This window comes from Nyctereutes procyonoides, unplaced genomic scaffold (assembly GCF_905146905.1).
Source record: "Nyctereutes procyonoides isolate TBG_1078 unplaced genomic scaffold, NYPRO_anot_genome, whole genome shotgun sequence".
NCBI lineage: Eukaryota > Metazoa > Chordata > Mammalia > Carnivora > Canidae > Nyctereutes > Nyctereutes procyonoides.
In genome coordinates, this window is record NW_026575152.1 from 322,393 (window position 1) to 347,455 (window position 25,063).

Sequence of the window (25,063 nt, forward strand, 5' to 3'; positions counted from 1 at the left end):
GGAAGAGAATTTATTAACCTTCAATGATCTACGTTTAAACTCTTATAGAGCTCTATGTGCTGGACGTGGTCCAGCTAATAGCGTTTTCCATTTAGATAATTAATTAAGTAAAATTATCAAGGTTAGCTTTATACACTGCTGAAGAACAAATGCAAAACCTATTCAAATGAGTTACATCTGGGAACAAATATTAATATCGCCCTGGATGTTTTAATAACAAATGTATAAAATATTCTCTGTTGGCAAATAATGCGAGTCAGAAGAACATTAAAGCAACCTGCCTTTTCTAACTGAAAAGATCCCCTGCACTATACATAGTTTCTGTATACAATAGATTTTTTAAACTAAAGCTTTATTAAATGAATTGCAATAGCAATGGCCGCCCTTTAATATATATACACATTATATAGGTGCATATATATGTATATATATATATATGAGATACTAATTTATTTAACACAACAGAGGCTTTTGCCATATGATAAAGTTTACTGTACATAGGAAAAAACTTTTAATACTGTACAATCACATAAAGGTCATATGCACTGTTGCAGTGCAAGAGTAGTTTTAACTGTAGTCTTGACTGGCATATTAATGGCTTTTTTGTAATCCTACAAAATTGCATTCTCATATGTGGCCTGAATGGTCTTTAAATTATTTTATAAACACTGCAGGGGTTGCCTTTGGTCCACAGTTAAAGGACACTCGACAGCAGTGGAGCATTGTATGGATGCAGCAGAAGAATGTAAAAAGACTGAAGTTATTGCAATTATATTTTTAAAAATAGAGACATGTTACGTAAGAGGCCTTTATGTAAAATTAATCCTGCATATACTTTTAGTATACTCAGTGCACATTTCCTATACTTGAAGTACAGTATATGAAAGCAGACTAATAGGATCCTAGTATACTATATTCTGGGGGAACAAGTCGAGTAATGAAAAAAAGTGGAGAGAAATGTACAGAAAGAGAGGGAAAAATAGAAAGAAATAGAAGAGAGAGAAGAGGGAGAAAGTGGAGAGAAAGAACTATAGTTGTTACTAATAATCCTGATTTTTTTTTAAATGTTACATCCATGTTAGTCCCACAATATTACAGTTGCTCCTTGCAAAGGGAGTCCTACAAAAGAAACAGTGAAGAAATTTTGTTTGATGCTCATATGGAGGTGCCTCGGTCTGGATCATTACCCAGATTGAGCCCCAGGGTAGGAGTTGGTTGATAAGGAATAGATGACATTGTTTTTATAGGACTCCTGAAAAAGCCCCCATTAGGTGCCCTGTGCCTAAAAGGGCCAGTTCGGTGCTCAGGCACGTTGCCAAAAGCGAAGCCAGAGGCAGCTTTAGCGGATAGTGTGCGGCTAAGAGTCTGGATCTGCTCTGGGATAAAGGTTGTTGTGGTAATATGAGTGTTCCTGAAATCACTGATTTGCTCCAGTGCTTGTCGTGTTGGCAAAGTGTCAATGTCCAGAGGGGTCAAGTCAATTGACGAGGTGGAAAACTGTTTATGGGGGCTGTCGTCATCTGTGCACAAGCTATTTACACGTCTATGGAGGTGCTCCAGGTCAATTTCCTTGTCATCCTGGAGATGAAGAAAAAGAAGATAAGGTTCTCATCAGTACTAGCTTCCATGGTTAAAAAAAAAATAATAAAAAAAATAAAAAAAGTAGTTCAGCAAACATGATATGTAATTAACTGAACTTTGGGGTTTATTATTTAACAAGTATCTACTGAGCACCTATTATGAGCCAGGCATTGTACTAGGTTCTGGGGATACATATATGACTCTGAGATAAGGTTACCTATAATCAATATTTTTCTTGTACTAAAAGTTCTATATATGTCACATGCAACTACAAAAATATGGGAGCAGTAGATGGGTGACTACCTTCTATGAGATCAGGGACAGACTCAGGCAAAGCTGTACAAATAAAAAGTATGGTTTTAACAACTCACTGCCCCACCACACCTCTTCTTTCCACATGCTTCCTCCCTTTTCAGAATGTCTCCGTTCAAGTTGCATTTCTTTTCTTTTCTACTATTCCCTCCTACCCTCAACCTTCCATTCCATAAGTGATATGATGTGCTAGTTCATGCTAAAGTGTTAGTGACTGTTAAAGTGTTATTTCTCTTTAGGTCAGAGAGATGTGAAATTATTTAGAAAGAGCAACATTCAACACAAGAGAATCAATTTCTAATTGAGGAATGTCATACGCTCGAGCTATTTAGTACCTGAATGAGGCAGTATTGTGAGGTCAGCGATACCTTTAGAGACCCCTTCAAGTCATGATCTGTGAATGACAGCTTTGGTTTAGGGCCAGATTTATGCCAAATGGCCTCTAAATCAAAGATGCTTTGAGCTATGCTAATGGAGTCTTAGTAAGAAGGTATTTACTAGAGGAAAAGGAAGAAAAATCTCAGATTTCTGGTGTTGAAACCAATTCATAACTCCTTTAGGATTTTCATTTACGGTGATCATTAAAGCCCAATGTTTGAAAAATAAAACGGGCAGGAAAAAAATCGTCTCTTATCATCAGCCAAGTTCAATAAATTAAATTCATGAGGATTTAAAAATACCTATTAATCATAAGAGAAAATATTTGTTCATAGATCTGGATTAGCTGTCATGAGTTAGAATGGAGTATGTATTTTTTTCATTGTGCTATTATAGTGCTCCTCGGTGAAAAATATTTTGATGTGCATCACTGTTTTTCCTTCTCCTTTCTCATTTCAAAATCCAATAAAAAATATCCATTAATGCAATATTATCACTGAGATTTTAGAGGGTTGAGAGATATAATTTTATGGTTCCCACAGCAACTATAATGTAGTCATCCATCAACAGATATAATAATGCAAAAATTTAATATCATATATAGTAATTCAAAATATAAGGAGCTTGGGGAGTCCTTAATTTTCAGATTTTTGAGAATATGAAATCTCAGCTATAATGTTGCATTAATATGGTCTTTTGCATTGAATCAATGTCAATAGAGAAACCAGAAGCTTATTCCGTAAAAAAAAAATTGCAATAAAACCTGTTTAATTTTTAGTTCATACTCCCCTAATTTAGAATGTATGATCGTTCAGATAGGGAGGAAGCTAAGTTTTATTTTTGGTAAGCCAAGCTTTTCCTATAAATGTTGCTTATCAATTTTGCATATAAGGCAGTAGAAAGGAATCCTTAGATTACTTTAGAAAAAAAATCTTTTTTACAGAACATATTAACATGTAAAAATTCATATGAACGTGAGAAGTCCTTTTTATTTGTGCATTAAAGCAGATCTTCTCGGGATTTGCTTTAACCATCAGTTAGCCAAAGTCTAATTACAGAAAGTTTAAAACTGTCCTTGAAACTTTCCAGCAGATCAAATCATGCAGCAAATTCAGGTTGTTTTCCATTTCAATTCGTGAAGCTTTAGTGAATATTTCATTATTTAAAAATTTTTCACCTTTTTGGTTCAGAAGGAAAATGATTAATCAAGCAATGTATTTTAACTTCATATTTTCCCTGCTAATTTAGAAATTCCATAATTTTTGATGAAAACAAGGCACATGCCACTTTCTAAGAGATATTATGTGTAACTCTGCAATTATTCTTTCAGATATCTGAAAAAATTTAAATTTTATATCATCAAAAATCTAATTCTAGGTGATTCCACACTATGGGTTTATTAAGCTTAGAGCCATCAAAGAGCTAAAAACATATATAATCACTTCTATAGGTCTACCACATACAGGTAAAGGGAAGGAGTCACTGCATAGACAGATTCTGATTACTTTACAATGGCATTGTATTTCTTAGGCTGAATCTTAGAGATACACGTAAGCTGCCTACAAGTTAACTTATGGAAATAAAATGATAAGCATCTTCGTGAAGTGGTCAAGGACCAAGCCTTTAAGAAAATCGCTGAATTAAATTCTAGCCTGAGATTTGGCAGAATTTTTAAAGCTCTTGATGGCACATGAAATTGTCAGTCTTTCCAACACTGTACATCTTTTCTTCATTTATCTGGGATGTCCTAAAATGGAAATTGGTATTGGCATTGTCAGTTTTTATATCTCACAAATTTATTTCAATATTCAGAGAAAGAAGCAACAAGGACAATGCCCACCCCGTTATCCTATTCCTGGTGATTATCCTCCCTGGAAAGATAGCCCACTTGTTGGGTCAACTTTGTGCTGAAGCTCTTAATCAAGTACCTCTTTCGATGGGACCCGGGAGCCTTTCCTCTTGTTCCACCACGTCTCCAGCATGGCTATAAAGCAGGACAGGACAATTCCAGCGGCCAGGATACAAAACACCCCTGCAAAGCTTTTTATGTCCAGGGCACCTCCTTTCTGCTTCGTATCCACTGAGGAGTACAGGGCACACTGGCCATTCTTTGGCCACCATTTGTGCTTTAGGATGTCCATGTCTCCATTCTGCTGAAGCTCCAGGATCCTTGGGGTAGAGAACACAGTCATGTGTCACTGCAGACATAGTTATTGCTTCGGTCCACCACACATCCATTTATAATCCTACCTCTAAAGGATGGTGGCTGTCAAGGGGAAATGAATGTATAGATTAGCCTGCAGAGGGAATGCCAGGGCACTGAAAATGTTATTGCTTTGATTTTATAGACAGGGTTGTGGCACTGGCTTTTGTCTCCCCCTTCCATACCCTCCCTCGCTTGTTCTCCTCTTCCCTTCTTTCCTCCTCCTCCTCCTCCTCTTCTTCTTCTTCGGTTTTATTTTATAATTCTATATATTCACCCCCCCCCCCGCTTTGCTGCAATGTGTTTTTACAATTACATTTCAGAGGCACTGTTTTTATGTGGTTTCAAGCTGCTGCAGTTCTGTGTTCCCTCCCTACATGTCGAATGACGCTCTGGATCTTAATGTTTTTATGAAGAACGTTTTGCTGCTTAGAGCAAGATGCTGGCATAATGTTGGCCATCATATGCTACACACAAAGAAATTCAATTAAAAAGTCTTCTATTATTTAACATTGTGTGGGAGAAAGCCTTGGGACAAGTTTGAAGTTGATAAAATAGATCATTTTTGGTTTTTCACACAACTGATGTAGTTTCCCTTTTAATGCCAAAGGGGAAAATAATCTTACCTTGGAGAACAAGAAAAAAAGTTGACCAGAAGCTTTTAGAAGTAGTTACATTCAAATAAGAATTACCCTTCTTTGTCTGTCTTCTTTTTTCCCTGAGTCTGGGGTCGAGCTGCAAAGACTGCAGCTATTTTACAGTGTGATTTTCACAGAGGATTTATTCTCATTTCCAAAAACTCTTTAGGCTTTACCTGAGACCTGTCTACCTCTGGTCCTCTTCCAAGTGTGCCCCCTCTCATAGGCTGAGAATGCTCAGGGCCAATGCCACAAGCTTGTCCAGAGTCTGCACTGTCCTCAGTGGTCCCTAGGTTTTCCCACCCAAACAGTTCAGAGTGCTCCTCTGGGATCTGAGAAAGCTTGTCACCATATTTCCTCCTGGGGGGGCAGATCTCACAACCACAAGGGCATCATGGATGTTTAGGGTGGTGCTTAGAGAATGCTCAGATGTACTAGCTCAGGGGTATACACCTTGGTGGGTGATCCTTCACTGTGCTAGAAAGAGCTGGAGGTGCAAGAGAGGGGGCCAGGGAATGACTCCCTGGGCCGCAAGATCTGTGCACTTACTCCAAGCTAGTCACAAATTAGAAACTAAAACCTGGCCTTCTATGGGACTTGAAGGTATATTTGTCATGATAAGATAGAACATATTGTATCTAAGAGTTTTTAGCTCAATTAATATATTTTTTTAATTTATATTTTGTACATAATTAGTCTTAGGATATGTGGACCTATATTTGTATGCTTGCTTACAAACTCTTGCTTACAAGAGACTGCTTAAAACTTTAGAGAGAATGATGTTTATCCAGAATGAGTAAATTCTTGTTTGGTGGCGCATTACCTTTTTATCTGGTTCACACCATCCTAGTGCTGATAAGAATTAGCTAAAAGACCATGGTTAGGGGTAGGGTCAACATTCAACTCAACCTGAGTCAGTGGAGTAGGACCAGCCTTAAGGGTTATGAGGGAGAGTTGGTTTCACCATTCACCTTCGGCTCTTCCCACAGTCTCAACCTCAGAGCCCTCAGCTGACACTGGAATGGACATTGAACTGGAGCCTCCCTCACAACTTGGATTTCTCCTTTTTTATGATATGGATCGGTCTAAAACTCTGTTGTTTCACAGTGTTGTTCAAGTAGTGCAATTAATTGAACTTACAAGGTGATTATGAATATTGATGGATTACACTTCACCCTTATTCCTGCCTCTTCTCAGACAAAGTCATTTGTATTTCCAGAATTTCTAAAAGTGTGTTCCATAAGACATTAGTACCTGGAGGGACTTCTGCAAGAAAAAGATCTTGTGGTCATTAACTTCAAGAAACACTTCCTCAGAAATTTATAAGAAAGTCGTGTATTACAGGTTCTAAGAAGACCTATAGAAAATAAAACTTGTATGATTTTGTTTAATTTAGCATTTCCCAAAGTTATCTGATTTTCCTTCTTCTTTCTTTTTTTCCTCCCCTTAAATATATATTCATAATTCATGGAGCTGGAGTTTTCAGGAATACACTTGAGAAAGAGTATCTCTCTGGAGCAGTGGGCTGGCTCAGTCATTAGAACATGCGATTCTTGATCTCAGGGTCGAAAATTCGAGCCCCACACAGTCTGTAGAGCTCACTAAATAATTAAACAAACAACTAAATAAACAGTGCTTCCATACAAAGGAACACCTACTTGTGGGAATTAGCACTGTATTAGGTTTTACGTACATCTGTAATCTGTAACCACAGTTTCAAAGTTGTCTGCTTGGCCTGTCTGCAAATACATTCAAATGATGTTGGCAAGCCCATTAGTTATTTGCCTACTTAAAGGCACTGGATAATCAGAATACCATTGAATACCTTGAAGGGAAAATTTAGTCATCTCTAAAAAAATAATATTCTTGGGGTGCCTGGGTGGCTCAGTCAGTTAAGCATCTGCCTTCGGCTCAGGTCATGATCCTGGGGTCCTGGGATGGAGCCCCATGTTGGGTTTCCTGCTGGGTGGGGCATCTGCTTCTCCTTCTCCCCCACAAGAGAGCTTGTGCTCTCTCTCTCTCTTGCTTTCTCTCTCAAATAAATAAATAATAAATAAATAAATAAATAAAATCTTAACAAAAACAATATTCTCAAATTTGAGATTATATGTAGAAATAAAAGGAAACTATAGCAGGATTTGCTTAATGAGAACATATATAGGCACAAAATGAGCACCAAGTTTCCTGGCCTTCCTCCTGCTCCCCCACACTATATTGGTCAATGTCTGTAGAAGTGGAAGGGTTTCCCTTCACAGCACTTATCATCATTTATAATAATTTGTGGTTCTTTGATTAATGTCTGTTCTCCTTTCTGGAATGTGGATTCCCCATATTCCATGCTGCTTAGCACAGAGCAGGCAAGTATTTATTGATTGAATATGCTCAACAGTTTTTGGCAAATGGATGTTGCCCTCAGATTCTACTTTTTTCTTATCATTGATGCGATTTTCTGACTTGTTCCATTCCTTCCTTCATCTATCCATTCGATAAATACTTAAAGAGTGGTCTCATGTCACGTAATTCTCTGGGGACAAGATTTATGTTAAACCACAACTGCACATTCAGCCAAAATGGCCTGAGCAACACTGTGATATTGTTTCTTTTTAATGCCATCATGTTAATTTATTCTTTCCTTCATTTGCATGTTCATTCAGGAACCAGTGATTGACTACTCTTTTTCCTTAGTAGTATCTGGTATCACAACAAGTCATTATTTCTACATCTGAAAAATAACTTGGTTTTAAAAGTGATCATTGTGGTATAAGCATTCATACTCTATATGACATCCATTTTGATGCTAAAGGAGTAAAGGGCCTTACATCCAAAGAATTTGTTTAATCGTAGATCTTTTAGGTTCAGCAGGCTGGGTGGTAGGAGTTACCGTGGGGAAAGAGTGAGCAGACTTCTCTACTTGTCTTCACACTACAAAGATCCTTTTATGTCTGGTCGATCTCAGGGAGCACAGATAGTAAGGGCATTGCACAGACACTCCATTTTTCAGGACAGACAGAACAGCTAGACCATAGGGTCCCTCAGTCAAGCTCTGAATAGCCCACAACAGGTTCTAGGAATATAGGTTGGATGGAATAGAGGCGTTGGAAGGGAATGAGAGTGTTTTCTGAGCTCAGATTTCTGCCATAAATTTTTGCTACAGAATCTAATGCAACTGGAAATTCCATGGGATAAGTGTCACTACCCCTTCCACTTCGTTACTTAACAAAAACCTATCTAAGTATTAGATAAAGAAAGCTTAGCAGGATCGAATGCACTGCCTTCAAGAAAAATTGAGTGAGTCCTTATAATAAATGAGGATATATGTATCTTTTTCAAATATTCAGGAACACTGGCATCTTTAAATGAAACTTGAGTCAGACCTAAAGGAAAGTTTTTTTTTTTTAAAGGAAAGTTTTTAATTATGAGCAGCACTGGTGTGTGTGTGTGCGTATGTGTTGCCAAGAATCTAGTCACGCAGTTCTTGATGAGTGCAGATTTTTAGTTCCATAGAACTAAAATTGCTGTATTCGCAATTTCCACAAGATGGCAGACTCTGCTCACAGAGAGCAGCGTGTTCCTGCCATTATAGTTACCTGGTGGGTTTGAAAGGTGTCAAGTATGAGCTTCTTAGTGATGTAAACAATTAATCTATTAGAAAGAAGATTGGACATTAGGCCATGATGAACAACTGGATGAATAAAAACCTCTTGTTGGAATGTAGTCAGAAAAATTCCTGCTATTTTTACTCCAGAGGGATGAGAGCAAAGCTTAGCATTTTGAGAGTTGTCCCGGTGAAAATTCATGAAGCAATAAACAAAAGCATCTCGCTCATTACTTGGCACTTAGTAGGCTGTGACAACTCAAAAGCTAGAATTATTATTACCAGCATGTGTGACAACCATTCTTTTTTTGAACCTGTTAAGGTACATATTTCTTGATGGGGAGTTATATTCCCAGATGAATCAGTGAGTGATTGATTCACTGACAAGAACATTGCATTTCCTTCTTTTGTCCAAAAGTATTAAAACATTTGTCATCCCATTGAGCAGAAAAACCTTAGCAGTCCATAAAACCTAGCTCCAACTTGAAAACGGCTAATAGATCAATTCTGCATGCATTGAATTCTTTATTGATATAAATGAGCAGATTTCAGGGGAAGTGAGTGGGGAAGCAGAAGATCCTTCCTTCACATTCAAATAAAAATACTCAACAAGGTTGAGGTGTTCCTCTTGAAATGCTTTTTACTTACTTTGAAGATAAAACAGCATCATTCATGTGTGAGAATTGTACTAATTATTGATCACTTACCATTCTTAATCACTGCTCTAGAAATTGATTTTCAATTTAATTTATTTTTAACAAAACAGGTTGCTGAAGGATGAACGCAGATTTCTGATCCCACATAGGTTACTTTGAATTTTGCCTTTGAATACTAGAGCAGTATACAGATTCCTTTCTAATTTTCTTGCCTGTAGGTAAATCCCTGAGGATCTGTAAAAAGATACTGGTTCTGAGAAAAAGGACATCTGATTTTTTTTAGTTTTTTCTTCTGGGAACAAATTTAGAGGCAATCAGAGAGTTTCAGAACTTAAGTACAGGAATTTTTGTTTTCAGGGCACGAATGTAGGAGCTCCTGTGACTCTTTCTGCAATTGGAATTTTCTCCCCACATTCATAGAAGCAGAAACTACTAGAACGGAAATGACAGAGGGCACCATCTATTCACTCCTCCCCTCCCCCCACTCATTCTATGGAGGAGAAACACAATCATTTAGAACAACAATTCCTCCAAATGATCACATTCAACACGCAAAAAATAATTTATATACCACTCTAGGGTAGCCTGAGATGAAAGTCAGGGGGCTCCAGCCACCCCAGGCTCTGCCTTGGGTGTTGTTTGAGGGCTGAAGGGATCTATATTTTAGCAATATTCTAGTACATCATCTAACAGTTGGGAAGCACTGTTGTAGAGACTAGATGACTTTTTTTAATGACTAACAGGGTAAGTTGTCGAGTTAGGGCTAGAATTCAGTTCTGTCTTCCAACACTTTTCTCTCTGTTAGCCTACATAGCCTCTAATACATAAGTATTCAGAGAAGAGCTCTCCTTTTAGTTTCAGAGATTTGTTAGACCCTGAGTAAAACTGTCATCAATAGGTTTCTTCTAAACCAAACAATGTGGGCAGTCCGAGTGGTTTAGTGCCACCTTCGGCCTAGGACGTGATCCTGGAGACCTGGGATCGAGTCCCACATCGGGCTTCCTGCATGGAGCCTGCTTCTCCCTCTGCCTGTGTCTCTGCCCCTCTCTCTGTGTCTCTCATGAACAAATAAATAAAATCTTTAAAAAAAAAATAAACCAAACAATGTAATTGTAGAGTGATTGCAAATTTATTCACATCATGGTTTGGATGTGCAAAGAAAATGTAGCTTTTCTCCATAACTTAATTGATCTTCCTCAGGAGAACTGAGCCTGCTGAGCAGTGGGAACAAAACTAAAATTAGTTCAATACGATTTAAAATTTAATCTGATCTAATAATTTAACGTGACTCTAGCTTTAGCTCAAGAGTTACTCAATCCTTTGGATTCCTCCCCTTTTCCTTGCTCTTTTCCAAGATGGTGTCAGGATTTATGGAGGATGATATTATACCCCCTGTGTTGGAGGCTTGCTGGGCGGGAGCTGCTGGCTCCTTGCTGGTCCTTAGATTGGTTCTGGCAGCTCTCCTTTTATGTGGGATGGGCCTGGGTTCAGTCCTTTTTCAGATTCTGTCATTCTTTTTCTTTCTCAGCTCCTGCCATTTTTTTCATCCAGCCCCTGACTATTCATTAGCCTTCAGATACTATTTTGGTGTCATCTTGTGACTCACTATGGAGGGCTCCAAAAGTGATCCTTGTGCTCTAACTTAGCACTCACACCACATTGGAGCAAGAGAGACCAAAAATAAAGATGAACCCTTGTTTTTTCCTGACCGTGCAGCTCTGGCTTCCTACCATCTGAGGTCTTCTCTGCTGCTACATAGCCTGGTACGCCCACAGAACTCCCCTCAGAGACCTTAATGGCAAGGGCAGTATCATGGCCTCTACTCTGGGTGTGCATTCCAGTCTAGCTAATACCCCTTTATCGTCCCCCCTCCATCTCCCACCTTCTGCCCCTGATGGAAACTTCTGGCTAGAAAAGAGGCACAACTTTCCTTTTTTCTCCTGGATATCCTTCCTACACTCGAATCTTCAAACTTCTTGACCTGTCATAGTAGAAGGGAATTTTAGCGACATAATGACAGAAACCCTATGGTCTGAAACCTTCAGGCATTTCTTCAATCTGAAAGTCCTGAAGCACCTTGACACTAGAGATTGGTGAGGATAAAAACATCATTTTAATAACTCAAAAACATTTATCTGATCTGTGACATGCTAATGAGTTAAATGTAGCCCAAATTAAAAAGATATTTAGGATAGAGTCTCATTATTTATTAATGTTTAACATCTGTTAACATTGTGAAGGAAATTCAGGAGTAACTGAAAAAAAAAAGTATTTTTGACACACTGAGTGGATCTATTTTGGCCCAGAATTCCCACATTATTAAATTCATTTGCTGAGTTCTCACAAAAATTTCCTCTCCATGGTGACTGAGAAAGAATTAAAATTAGTGTGCACACAATTTTCAGAAAAACATCACCTCAATAGGTAGTTCATTCATTCATCATTTCTTTTATTCTGGGCTTGGGAAATGTAGGTAAACTTAGTATTCAATTAAGTGCAGTGGCACTCTGGCTGGCATTTCTGATATCTACTTCAACATCAGAGTTGCAAAAACAAATCCTATCAACTTGCTGTGAATCAGGCACCAGTGGCTTTTTTTTTTTTTCTAGAGCAAAATGTCTTAATGATAGGTTAGTGGCACTAGATACAACAAATATTTATTGACAACATATAATACCTTGGTAATTCCAAATAACCTAAGAAAGAATATTAGAAGCTATTTCCTTTGTTGAAATTGGACTTTTAAGTAATTCTTCCAGTTAGCCAAACCAGATGGCCATAGCTTCAATGTAGTCCACTAAGATTACCTAAGATCTCACAGAGATGAACTTATTCAAATAAGTTTATGAATACCATTCTTTAGGCCAGAGGTTAATGAACATTTTTGTTAGGTGCCTGGTGGCTAATATTTTAGACTGTACAGAATGTAAGTTCTCTGCTGCCATTAGTCAACTCTGCCTTTGTAGTTACAAAAATAGGCCTGAACCAGATTTGGCCTACTGCTATAGCTGCTGGCCTGCTGCAGAGCCCCACAGCAAATAATTCTATGAAGTCAACAAGTTTCCGTTTTGCTGGCAAAGATAGTGAAGTTCAGAGGGCTTACATGACTTGGCTAAAGTCACATCATTAGAAAGCATCAGAGTTTGTTTTGAAACCAGAGAGTTTTGCCCTCATCCTTGTGCTTTTGACTGTGTGTTAATAACATATAATAAGTAATATGTAGTAATGCCTATTATTAATGTACGTGTTCTTTAAAAGAATACAGAGTGATCGTGTATTGATTTTGTGTTTGACCACACTGAGAATGAATTTGAGATACACGCCATATATTAACCATGGCAGTATAATAGTTCAAGTGAATTTTGGATTTCCTTGTTCTGATTATCCTGGAACGTACACCTGGACCTACACCCCGAGACTGGGACCACCCATGTTCCAGAAGTGTGACTGCCTTAATTATTTGAGATCAGGTGTAATTGTCTTCTGAGGTATTCGTGGAGTCATTTCCTAGGCAATGGAAGCTTTATCTTGAAATCAAAGGGATATGAATAAATATACTAAGAGAAATTTTAGGCAGTGATTATGATTTGCTGAGAATAGGTAAGACAATCAGCTGAAGCAGAAAAGATGGGGTTTCTTTTAATCAAAAGATATAATAAGGATTTTTAATCATAAAAAAAATTTAATTAAAAAAAGGATTTTTAATCATGTGTGGCTAGAAGTACTATAAACTAACGAGAAGTTTGTTGGGGTTGGTAAAAAATTATTATGGACAATTTATGAGAATGACAGCATATTGGTACTGGAAGGGGTCTGGGAGATGAGATCATATTTGACTCCTGCCTAGGGGTTGAAGTGACCTGCTTGGCTCCCACTACAGGGCAGAATCAACAGAACTGGACTTACACATTTAGTTATCGTTGAAGACTGTTGTATGTCATAGACCTGCATAAAAAAGAGGTTTCCTGTATTACTTCAAGTCTGATATCTCACTTTTATTTATTTATTTTTTTTATTACTATTATTTTTATGATAGTCACAGAGAGAGAGAGGCAGAGGGAGAAGCAGGCTCCATGCACCGGGAGCCCGATGTGGGATTCGATCCCGGGTCTCCAGGATCGCGCCCTGGGCCAAAGGCAGGTGCCAAACCGCTGCGCCACCCAGGGATCCCCTGATATCTCACTTTTAAAATAAAAAATATAATTCAATAGCACCTTTAATTGGTCAGATCTTCTTTTCTTATTAAGAAGACAGTATCCATGTCCTTATGTAGTAAGTAATGAATTCCTAAGATATCCATTTTTCTGTGTATGGGAAATAAACTATAAACTTTCTTTAGACAATTTTCCAAAAGAATAGCAATAGTAAATGCATGCATAATGCTGCAAAGCTTATGGAACACTTATCAAAAACACCACATATCATTTGGTTTACTTCTTAAAATAACCTTATGAGGGAGGAATTCTACTGATTGGTTGGTTGATTGATTGCACCCCCCCTCCTCCCAGTCCTTATTCCTGTAAAAGGCTTTAAGAAGGTTGATGTTATTAAATTCTCATTTTAAAGCTGAGGAGATTGAGGCTAAGAGGTGAAGAAAATTTCCCAAGGCCACAAGGCTGGTAATTGATCCAGCCAGCTCTCAAACCAAGGTCTTCTGGCTTTCGCATTTTTTTTTTTGAATACACTGTCAAGATCTTTATCATACCTAAAAAACCCCACTAGAACTGGAAGCTGCCTCTTCAGTTCCTGCTGCTTTATTAACTGAGGATTTGACTACTCAAGATTCTTGGCTAACACATATTCCATTGTATCCATTTACAAACATTACACTTTGTGTAACACATCCTGATGCCTCCAGAGAGCCACATGAATATCGCATGAGTTCATTAATCTCTATGCGATTAGAATAAACGTCAGATGAATTCATTATCATGAGGCACTCAGGGGGCCTTGCCAATGTTATCAAAACAAGGCAGTGTGTTCAAAATAAGGAGGGGGTGTTTTGAAACCTTATCCTTACTCAGTGTAAGTCAACATATTGTGAAGTTTCAATCTATATGATGCAGACTTCCATAGTTATCCCAATGAAATCTTTCCTTAGTTTAAACAGTTGCTGATACAAGTATTTTTTTAAGTAACACTGAACTATTTTGAAAAATGTGCAACACTTAAAACTATTTTTTAGGTTCAAATATTGATGAGATTATTGTTGGTTTCAAGAATCATCCTACTTTATAGATATGCCATGCTTTGAAATTGAACCTGAAACCTGTACATGGTAGCCATTCAGATTGATCCTTCTAGGTTAGAGTCAGCCCGTACCATCACAGGTCTTGCAGTGCCTAAGGGGGCAAAATCAGCCTGGTTCACAGAGAAGCAATTGCTTGAAAAATCAAATTAGCAACATGATGGATCTCAAGACTTTGGTGACTAGTGAACTTTAATTATTATATATTTTATGTGTTTATGCTGGCAGTAAAAGTCAAGCACTCATTATAGAAATGGCAGACATGATCTTTCATAAAATGAGTGCCGGGCGGCAAATGAATAGATAATCAGGATAATGAAAGCAGGCCAGAAAGATGCTGGAGAGCTGAAAAGACCCCGATGATGGCTCCCACTGAGATGGAGGGCGTAATTGCAATTGGAAAGAGAACACTTTTGGTGATCTTTTAAAATGTCAGCTTCATCCTTAAGCTCAGTGTGATATTTGGGTTATAGGGTAAAGGGGAGAAATTCTTTCCTTCTGCAGTGAGAAACTGGCAGTGACCATCTCTGCTTACAGTCACTCTTCAGGCAATACAAAATCTTCTTATGTAGACCTTTCAAATGCATGTTTATGAAGGAGGGTCATGAAGTCAAGCTTATTTTGCTTAGTGTGTTATACACATTTTATGAATATTTTAGTTTCTTTGAGTCTGACAACTAGGCCTAAAAATAAGTGGGATCTTGAAGTGTGTGTTATGTATAAATGGATAAAGATTGTATTATGGATTTTTGGCACAGCGTTAGGAGAGAGAAGATTATAGAAAAGGAAACTTTTGAATGAACAAATATTCTCAGGAACATCTGCATAAACACTGAACTTTTTATAAGTTGACTAGCAGTTTAAATAAGGAGAAGAAATTCATTATTCTAAGAGATGTTATAGTAGGATGTACTCTATGATGAGAATTCTTTTATGATGCAAATATCTCCTGGCTTGGAGGAGGTATATTAATACATGTTTTTAAAAATCCTCAGGGTATATTTGTCCACTCAAAATGGTGGACAAATTCAGTGTAATTAATTAAAATTCTTAGCCAAGAATTGGATCATTGATAATAATACAAGTACTACTTTAGGAAAATAATTTACTACACTTTACCCATATTTTCATAGATGGACAGTCTAAAGTATTTTAAAAAATCTTATTCTAACTTTCAGGTGTATTGTGTTATATTTAGTATTATTCTGACTCTGTTGGAAAAGTGTTTCCAACTTTTTAATAAAGAGTGTTAAGGTAGTAAACACAACCTAAACTTTCCTCCAAGTGACTAGACCCATACAAAAACAGAATCTGTTCATTTCAGACATTTTAAAAGAAAAGGTGAATTCAATTTTCTAACTTCTTTTTTTATGAACCTGAACATGCTATAATGTTTTATAAATGGCAGGGGTGGGGGGAGGGCAAACTAGCTCTTGGATGATTATCTGTAATCGAGTTCATGTGTAATTCCACGGCAACGTGACCTTGTGTCCTGGAAGGGACCATGCAATGAAAGGCACTGTGCAAAAGGGTTCCCAAACCTTGGATTTGGAACAATGGACAGTTTAGGAACAGCGTTGTGGGCTGAGTCTCATTACAGCTGCCTCATAATGAAACTCACCTAGCCAGAGACTTGATTGTGGACTTGTGGCCTCAGAACTGTAAGTCAAAGGCCCATTGTTTAGGCTTCCAGTGCATGGCATAGTGTGATAGCGGCCCACAGAGACTCAAGACACATGGACTGTGAAATATAGGGCACAGCAGCAAGTGTCATGATTTGAGGATGGTTGTCATTTGCGAGTGACTTTCCTGTTCAGTACTTTTCCAATCCTGGAATTTTTCTTCTGACTTTCTTCTTTCTCCCTCTGGATCATGTTTGGGATAGAACTGGTTTAAGACTCTGAACCGGTATAATTTATGTTTCTTCTTCTCCCTATCAGTATTTAGGGTGTTTTTAAAAACTAGGATATGTACAAATATAAAATCTTTGTTTTTAAGATACCACTTTATAATTTGCAAGGCATTTTATTGTCATTGTCTCACTTTTGTTACACAGTCCACCAATTAAACAAATAATCCTCTACTCTATCATTTACTTTAATAAGCAAAGTCTTCATTTAGAAACTTCATGAACTTAACTCCTGTGATGTGAAATTTCTATATTTGGATGTCACAGCCAGATAAAAAGACATTTGCTAATAAATACTAATTACGCAAACAAGAATGTGGGAGAGATATTTAAACTACTTAAGAAATAAAATTGTTTTCAAGTACTTCACATATGATAACCTGATACGATAAACTACTGAAAGTAAATTGATAACAAATCATTCTTTAACATGAGATCTCTGAAACCTTTATTTTGAATGCTGAGAGTTAGCTTTACTTTCATTGGTTAGAGACAATCTTCATTAAAAGTGTAATATTGTCGGGCAGCCCAGGTTGCTCAGTGGTTTAGCGCCGCCTTCAGTCCAAAGCATGGTCCAGGAGACCCAGGATCGAGTCCCATGTCAGGCTCCCTATATGGAGCTTGCTTCTCCCTCTGCCTGTGTCTCTGCCTCTCTCTCTCTGTGTCTCTATGAATAAATAAATAAAATCTTAAAAAAAAGTGTAATATTGTCAGGTGCATAGCCTTAGTTTTTAGGCTAATAATAAACACCCACTCTTTGGGCATATGTTAATCAGTAGGACCATAAATTCTGAATAGAATACCTGGGTTCCATAAGTAGTTAAAAGAGTAAGTCTCACTTGGAATAGAAATATTGGCTGTCTTTTTTTTTTTTTTTATGAGGCAGCAGACTGAGGTACTCTGACATAAATGGTTACTTATAAAAAATTACATAATGTGGTATAAAGTAGCAGCGAGACTTCTCTAATTCCATGCAGAAAGATAATTGATGTGTTACTGCTGTACTTCACAATTTAGTTTTCCCACGCATGGGAGATATGCTGGGAATTAGTCTATTCCATCTTCTTAATGAGACTTATCTATTACCTCAGATAATGTATCTATTTTCTTCAACCAGCAGGACTAACTGCTTACTGGAGTGAAGTTTTCAGCAATTATTAGAAAGAAAATTTACCAATAGATATAAAGGGAATAGACTGTCTTTCCATGTATCTCTGTGTAAAGATAAAATGAAATGGCATGGATGTGCTGTTACGAAGGGGATGGTGACTCCCATAATTCCTGTGTGAGCTCATGGGAGCTGTTTGCAATTTTTCCATGATAATAGCAAGAACTATATGCACGGCAGTGTTTACTTACTTGATGATGTTATGGGAGGCTTCAATAACTCAGAGAAGAGGCTTGATAAAAATTGAGTGTCATTCAGTTCTGATAACGATTGTCAGAGGGACTGCGTGGCTAGTTTCTTTATTCAGGAACATGTCTGATGATATCATATATGGATATGTACGAAATGGAGGCTTTTGCAAAGCCAGGTATTTTCTATTTTATTCCAAACTTGACAAAATCAGCCTTTCAGACAGATTTGAAATCTTGGTGAATTAGAAATAAAAGTAACCTACTTAAGTGGGGACCTGAATATTTATAAGAGCCTTGACGAATAATTGTGGGAGTGCAATTTACTGATGTTCAGGTAGAGAGTTAAATTTTTCAGTAATTACATTGTTCAGAATGTTGGTAAATTGTGAAGAATCTTTACCTTGTATATGGTGGTAAATGATAGTGGATACTGTGTCTATTTGTTTCAGATGAGTAAAAAGGATAAAACCCTCTGATTAAAAGTATCACTGAAGTAAAACTCAAGCTATATAGATCACTGCAAGTGATGGCATTCCATATACAATAAATATGCATACTACCATAGCGACAAGGGCAATGTGAGACATAGATCCACTTTGTAGCAAGAGTAACATTACCTGTGTTAGCTTACTTTCTAGGAGAAGAGACTACGCTCTATGAGACTAAAGTGAAGTGCTATTCCTGTAGTTGTAATAAAGAAAAAAGGACTTATGCTTTTATCCAGTTTTTGCAATGAGGCATGACCTGCAACATGAATCAGAGGAAATTAAAATATAAGGATTGCTTCTAGATTCCTTGTTGCATTGAGCATCATTATTTCTCAGTGAGTCTCAAGGATGGTCCACAGTGCTCTGGAGATCCCCCAGGATCCTTCATATATAAGAATTGGTCTAAGATGCATGAAAAAGATAAGCTGGTATTGGGGTGAGCATCTCTGGTGGAGTGTGCAAGAAAGAGGAGAGAGAGTATTATTGCTTAATGTCACTAATCGTAGCCTGAACTCATTGGACAGAGTTCCTAAGTTTCTCATTTTTGAATGTTTTAACATTTGGATTCCATTATCCTTCAGTTCTGGGTAATGGTTGCCTGGAGCCATGCAGATGAGAAGTATGGCAAACAGTGTCCATGGAGATTATATCTAATAATTGATGACAGGGCCCATTAAGTCCTAGTACTGCCTCCTCCCCCAGAAGAATCAATGGCAACTATTCAGTTTCTCTTCCATCATTTTCTCCTACCCTATGTTAGTCTTATCACTTTCACTTATGATGAATCAGGATATGATCCACAGAGATAACTGAGGATACAAAGGGTAAAAATGTACAAATCCAATATACCAGGTATTTTAGTGAGCAAAAAATAGGTGAAAAGAATTCTGCTCACAAAACTATTTGCAAGTATGCAGGTGGATGGAAGGCATAATAAATGGTGATCAAAGAGAAGTCAATGAATGCCAGTGAGGTACAGATAAGGGTTTAGGAAATGTGAAGGAGGGGAAATAATTTAAGGATTGAAGTTTTTGGAAGAGGAGACTGTAGCAGTTAAGAATATGAATACAGAGTTAGATCAACTTGGGTGGAATCCTCATTTCCTTACTTCCTGAGTATGTAGTGGTAAAGTAACATGACCCTTCTGAGCTTCATTTTTTCTATTCCATGAAATGAAATAATACTGATTTTAAACTGTAGTGTGCATTCAACGTGCTTAGCATGACATTAAGTTCTCAATACCAGGCAGCTATTATTATAATCATTATAAAGACTAATGTGGTGCATTCATGATGAGAGAGTAGAGTTCATTTGCTTACAGGGTTCCAATTTCTCTTTTCAGAACTGAACATTGACATAGACAATGGCTAAGTCGAAGCCCATAGTCCTGCTTAAGGCCAAATGTCCGATCTGAAGAGTTTAGCCAAGAAAATAAATAGAGTGTTAGAGTGTGAAGTATTGAGATGGTGGGTGAGGAAGCAGGCAGCTGTGAAAAGTCTAGGAAAACAGCATGAAGCTTTTAGGAGGCCAAGCCAGGGGCCATAAGCCTTATGAAGATAGCAGGACAGCCTCAATTTCAGTGCCATCATTTACTATCTTCTTAACCATGACCCCTCACTGACCTGGGTTTTGTTTGAGGGACAGAATACAATTTGGGGTGAGGACATGACATTTCAATAGAGCTAGCTCCTTTTCCAGATTTCTTGTCAAGTTGAGACTGAGGAGGCCACTGAAGGACCTGTCACAGTACAGCAAATTCACAGCTGCCCAGGAAGCAACACAGTCAATCACTGTCCTTCCCATGAAGGCTGCAATCAATAATGCCACAGGAGCACTTCCCCCCCCAAGAACCAATAACTGCCTGGAACTGTGGGAGACCCATTACAACCCTGAGAATGTGATGTGGAAAAATGAGACAAATAAAATAGTTTACTCACCAAAAAGAAAAATACAAGAAAGGCAACACCAGCATACGTTTAATTATGAAACCTAACTCTCACCCTAGGGGAGTTCATGGATTCAGCAGCTAGCCACAGATGGACCTAGAGCACAATGGGTAGATTTGTTGTTATTTATGAGAATCTGACTCCTAGAGGTTTCATGAGATCAAATTTTAAATTCTGTACTGGGCCGAAGAAAGGTTGTCAGATGATAGTGAGAATTTACATTCTTTTGTTGTGAATAATATTAAAAATTTACCTGTATTGATAGGATCAGTGCATTTTCATTTATATGAGCTTTTGGGGACTTGAGAATGACCCTAACTCAGGTATAAACTGGACGTGGAAATTCCAGTAAGGAATATTGATTGCAGCATAATGGACCCTTGGTTTAATCAACCTCTAGTTTATCCCTGTAACACATCGCCATGGCAACTCTCCCAATATTCTCTACATTTTCCAAACCCTGACCTGAGCTTCCACCTGTCTCATTCTTAGCAGAGGATCTTATTTCCTACTTTATTGAGAAGATTAAGTCACTGGGTAGAAGCTCCCTTATGTTTCTAAAATGACATTACTCTCTCTTCTTTCCTCATTCTTAACAAAAAGAGTGCCTACTTCAGGTCAAAATTAGCTTTTAACAGAAAGCCTTTATCCTCAACTATAAGTAACTATTCTAGGATTTCCTCACTTGAATGATCATCAGAATCACTTGGCATTTCCTTGACCACAAACCAGAGATTCTGACTTACTAGTGCAGAATCCTTACCCCAGGGGATTCTAATTAATAATCAAGCTGGTTTGGTGAAACTATGGATTTATCTATCTTTAAGCACTCTCCAGAAGTTTGCTGATAATTTTCTAATAGCTGTTTTGTTCCTTCACCAAAGTGCTCTGTTTAGGTCAAGTAATGGTGTCAGGGATCTTTGTGTGCTCTGCAGTACTTACATAGTGGTTTGCACGTAGGGTGCAATGGATGCGCAGAGTGAAGGGCGAAGCTCAGGAAGGGAAACTAATATGTGTTCATCAGGAAGCAGTAGGCAGCAACAACACCTGATGGTTCCTTACATTTATTAAGCACGCATCTATCTCTTCATCTGCATTATTCACTTTGTGGTGATTGACTTAACGTCCTTCTCAAAACCACCCTATGACTTTACTGATTTTTATCTCCATTTTATATGTTTAGAAACCCAGGACCAGGGAAGTGAAGTAGTTGTGTAAGGTCATATGGCTAAAGAGTATTGTCTCTTGGTTTGTTTTGTTTTTGGCAGGGAGAGGGAGAATAAAAAGCCCACACAAAGAGAGCCTTGCAGAAACTCATTAGAGAAACATTACCTAGTTCTGTAGAAGGCGGGTGAGTTACTTTGGCAAAAGTGAACCAAGAAAATGTTATAAAGGAGGCAGATATTTGAACTAAGGCTTTGAGATATCTAGCCAGGGTACGCACCCCATTTCAGGAGAAGGAATGGTACACATGGAAGCAAGGTGGTGGTAGGATAGAAACTTCAGGTGGTCATGGCCTCTGGTCCCTTCATCAGTTGAAGGAAGCTCAGTGTCACTAACTCTTCCTTTTTTTAAAAAAATTTTTATTGGAGTTCAATTTGCCAACATATAGCATAACACCCAGTACACTAACTCTTCTTTATGCATAAACTCAGTTCCAAGAATGAGAAGAAAAGAGAGATGATTGACAGATGGCTCTATAAAGCATGGAAAGGAATTGTGATTGTTTTTCCATCAGTCACTGAATTTTCATTTTCCCCCTGGAAAAATCATTCTAACTGCACTTCTCCCTCCTTCCTAATCCATACCTTATTTTGCAAATGATCATTTCCCTTGTATCTTGCAACTCTGATTAGCTGTATTTTAATTCAACCTTCTAAAAGTCCTTGTATCATAGGAAACTGGTACATTTTGAACACCAAAATTTAAACTTACGAAATACAACAATTTGTCTGTCTCTGTTTCTGTCTCTGTCCTCTCTGTCTCTCTGTCTCTGTCTCTCTCTCTCTCTCTCTCTCACACACACACACACACACACACACACAATAAAGGAAGAATAAAGGTTGGTATCCTCATTCCCATCCAATTTACTTAACCTACTTAATAGAATGAAGAAAATAATCTGGACAATGGTAGTACTTTTTGTTGAGACCAAATCTGACTGTAACTGAAGTATACCTGTACCTATTCAATTGTTGCTCTGGTTTACTTAACATTTATGACTTGGCAAGAATTTTTGACAACTACAATAAAATATGAAGATGTAACACATTTATCACAATGATCTATGTTTTCCTTTGGGCCTTATCTCTAACATGAAAATAAAAAAAAAAGCAAGAAAAGTAACTCAGTTCTCCTCCTGCCTTGAGCCCTTATCTCTGTCAGCCTCCACATCATGTTAGACCTTGCAAGTAGAATGGATCATTTGGCACACATTAAAGTTATTTTGGGGGTTAAACATAATAGAAATGAAAAAACTGTAGGGCATTTTGATGGAAGTATTCTTGCTGTCTTATGTACGTGCCTTTAAACAAAATCTTAGTTCAGCTTTCTATAATCACTTAGCACCTTTAAGCATTTTTCTCACTGGCAGAAGTGGCTTTAGACTCCCTTTCAAAGAAAAGTCCCAACTAATTACTCCTGGCTTCCTCCAGACTCTCCAAGGAGTTACATGTATGATGCAGAGAGGTTCTTATTCAACAATTCTATTCTGCCTTTTGGTTTGTGGAGTCTTATGGGATCTTTCTGTGCGAAAAACCAAATGAATGAAAAACAAAAATCAAAAAAGCCCACCTTCTACTGGTGTTACTGCTCACAGGGGTAATTTACATATAAAAAATCACACACAAATTAACTGTTGACCACACTTATAATTTATAGGGTTTTCAGAATGAATGTCCATGCTCCTTTATATGCATATCATTTACCAAGTTCTTTGATGACCACTTACTACTAGATACAGACCCACACGGGATCTCTATACTATGTCTCAACTCAAATTCAGAATACTCAAACCTTTTTTAGATGAAATTGTGATTAGTTTTATAGATCATTTTTTTCCTGATAAGTAAATAATGTGTTTTTGTTTTTAATACTTTTTATACTTATAATCTGTCTAAACATGTATCAAAATTTCCTTGAGCTGTTAGACATCATATGCCCAAGGAAACCTACTGATCCAAAATCCAATATAGCCAAACAGTCTTTTCTTTTGAGTAGAAAACATTTTCTCTGCAGCCTAAAAAATAGTACTTACTTCATGGTGACCTGTGAGAATTAAGACATCCTAATTTTTTGAATGTCTTCGAGATGAATGATTTCAAATATCAGTGACTATTTAATGAATTTTGCACTTCATCACACAGCAAATTAACATTGATTATTATTATTCTATTTTTCCAAATGACTTAAACTATTTTACAAATAAGACTTCAGCAGTTTTATGTGCATATAAGGTGATTACTCTTCATAAAAAGAATAAAATGAAGTCAAAAGGTGATTACCCACTTTTTCCAAAGTGCCTTATATGGCATAACATTCATTCAACAAATAATTATTGAGCAGCTACTATATGCCAGGCACTCAGCTGGTGCTGGAGAACAATGACAAGAAATAGGAGACGATCCTTACTCTTACCAATCATATAGTCCAGGGAGGCACATTGGCATTAACAAAATATACACATTAATGTAATATTACAGCTGAGAGAAGAGCTACACATGGAAGTTATTTGTAGAGTCTATAATAACAGTTTGATTCATTCAGAAAATTACAGGGGTCAGAAAGAGGTATATATGCTTTAGAACTATTTTCCAAGTCTTTAGAAATGAATTGCTTTTATGGTAAAAGTAAATAAAGAATTGGAACAAAGAAGTCACTTACAGACAGGCATTTTTTTGACTTCCAATTAAATTATATGTACTTTAAAACAATCCTTTCCAACTTTGTTTCAGTGGAGTAAAAGGGAAGAATGTGTTAATGATCAGTTTTAATGGATATCATGTCACAGTTTTTTTTTTTTTTAAGTATTATGTACCTTTTGCTAGATGTAGTTTCAGGTAGCAGAGACTCTTGTCTTCTAGGGTATGCATACATACAAACAATGTAGGAGTGAAAAATATTCTCTTCTTTCTTGTAAAAAAATCTGTGACTTTTTGTCACTACTTGCAGACACTTGCCTCATTAAAGACAATTATATTTCTTGGCGAATTTTCAAGTGAGAAACAGAATTGACCAATTAGATTAATTATAATGAACATAACTATGACCTATTAGTGCATTTTAATGACTATATGAAACAAATGAAATAGCCTTCACTGTGCTACAGAAAAGGTCTGAAAATAAAGTTAGTTTAAAATGATGCATTGCAATATACTATATTGATTGGTTTAAATACTGTTCACACTAAACATAAAACAAAATTGGCATGACTGCCAAAATGTTTTGGCTCTTTTTTTTCCCCATTCAATATTTGGTACTTTTTCACATTTTGGTAGTCCTAGTGAGACCAAATCCAGGAGTGAAAACATGCCTTGGAATAATCATTCCTGAGAAAGACTGCAACTCAAATGTTCAACTGATGTTCAAGATTTTGTAGAAAACAATGTATATTGGCTTGTACTTGTGGGGAGAATTGACTATTCTGCTTTTGTGACTAGTATTTAACCAAGTCACCAGAGCAGCCCAGCTGGGTTCCATAAATAAAGTATGAAATAAAGCTTCTTATGCCATAGTATTGTGTGGCTGTGAT

At 37.3% G+C, this 25,063-nt stretch overlaps 1 protein-coding gene across 1 annotated transcript in view; it reads right to left on the reverse strand.

The window, feature by feature from the left end:
- Positions 1-999: 999 nt before the first annotated feature.
- GRID2 (glutamate ionotropic receptor delta type subunit 2) overlaps positions 1,000-25,063 on the reverse strand; it is a 1,428,782-nt gene continuing 1,404,718 nt past the window's right edge. The window contains exons 15-16 of the mRNA XM_055313240.1: positions 4,200-4,440; positions 1,000-1,578 (exon numbers count right to left, since the gene is read on the reverse strand). Coding sequence (XP_055169215.1) covers positions 1,156-1,578; positions 4,200-4,440 — 664 coding nt within the window. The 3' untranslated portion in view covers positions 1,000-1,155. The remainder of the gene's footprint in view (positions 1,579-4,199; positions 4,441-25,063) is intronic.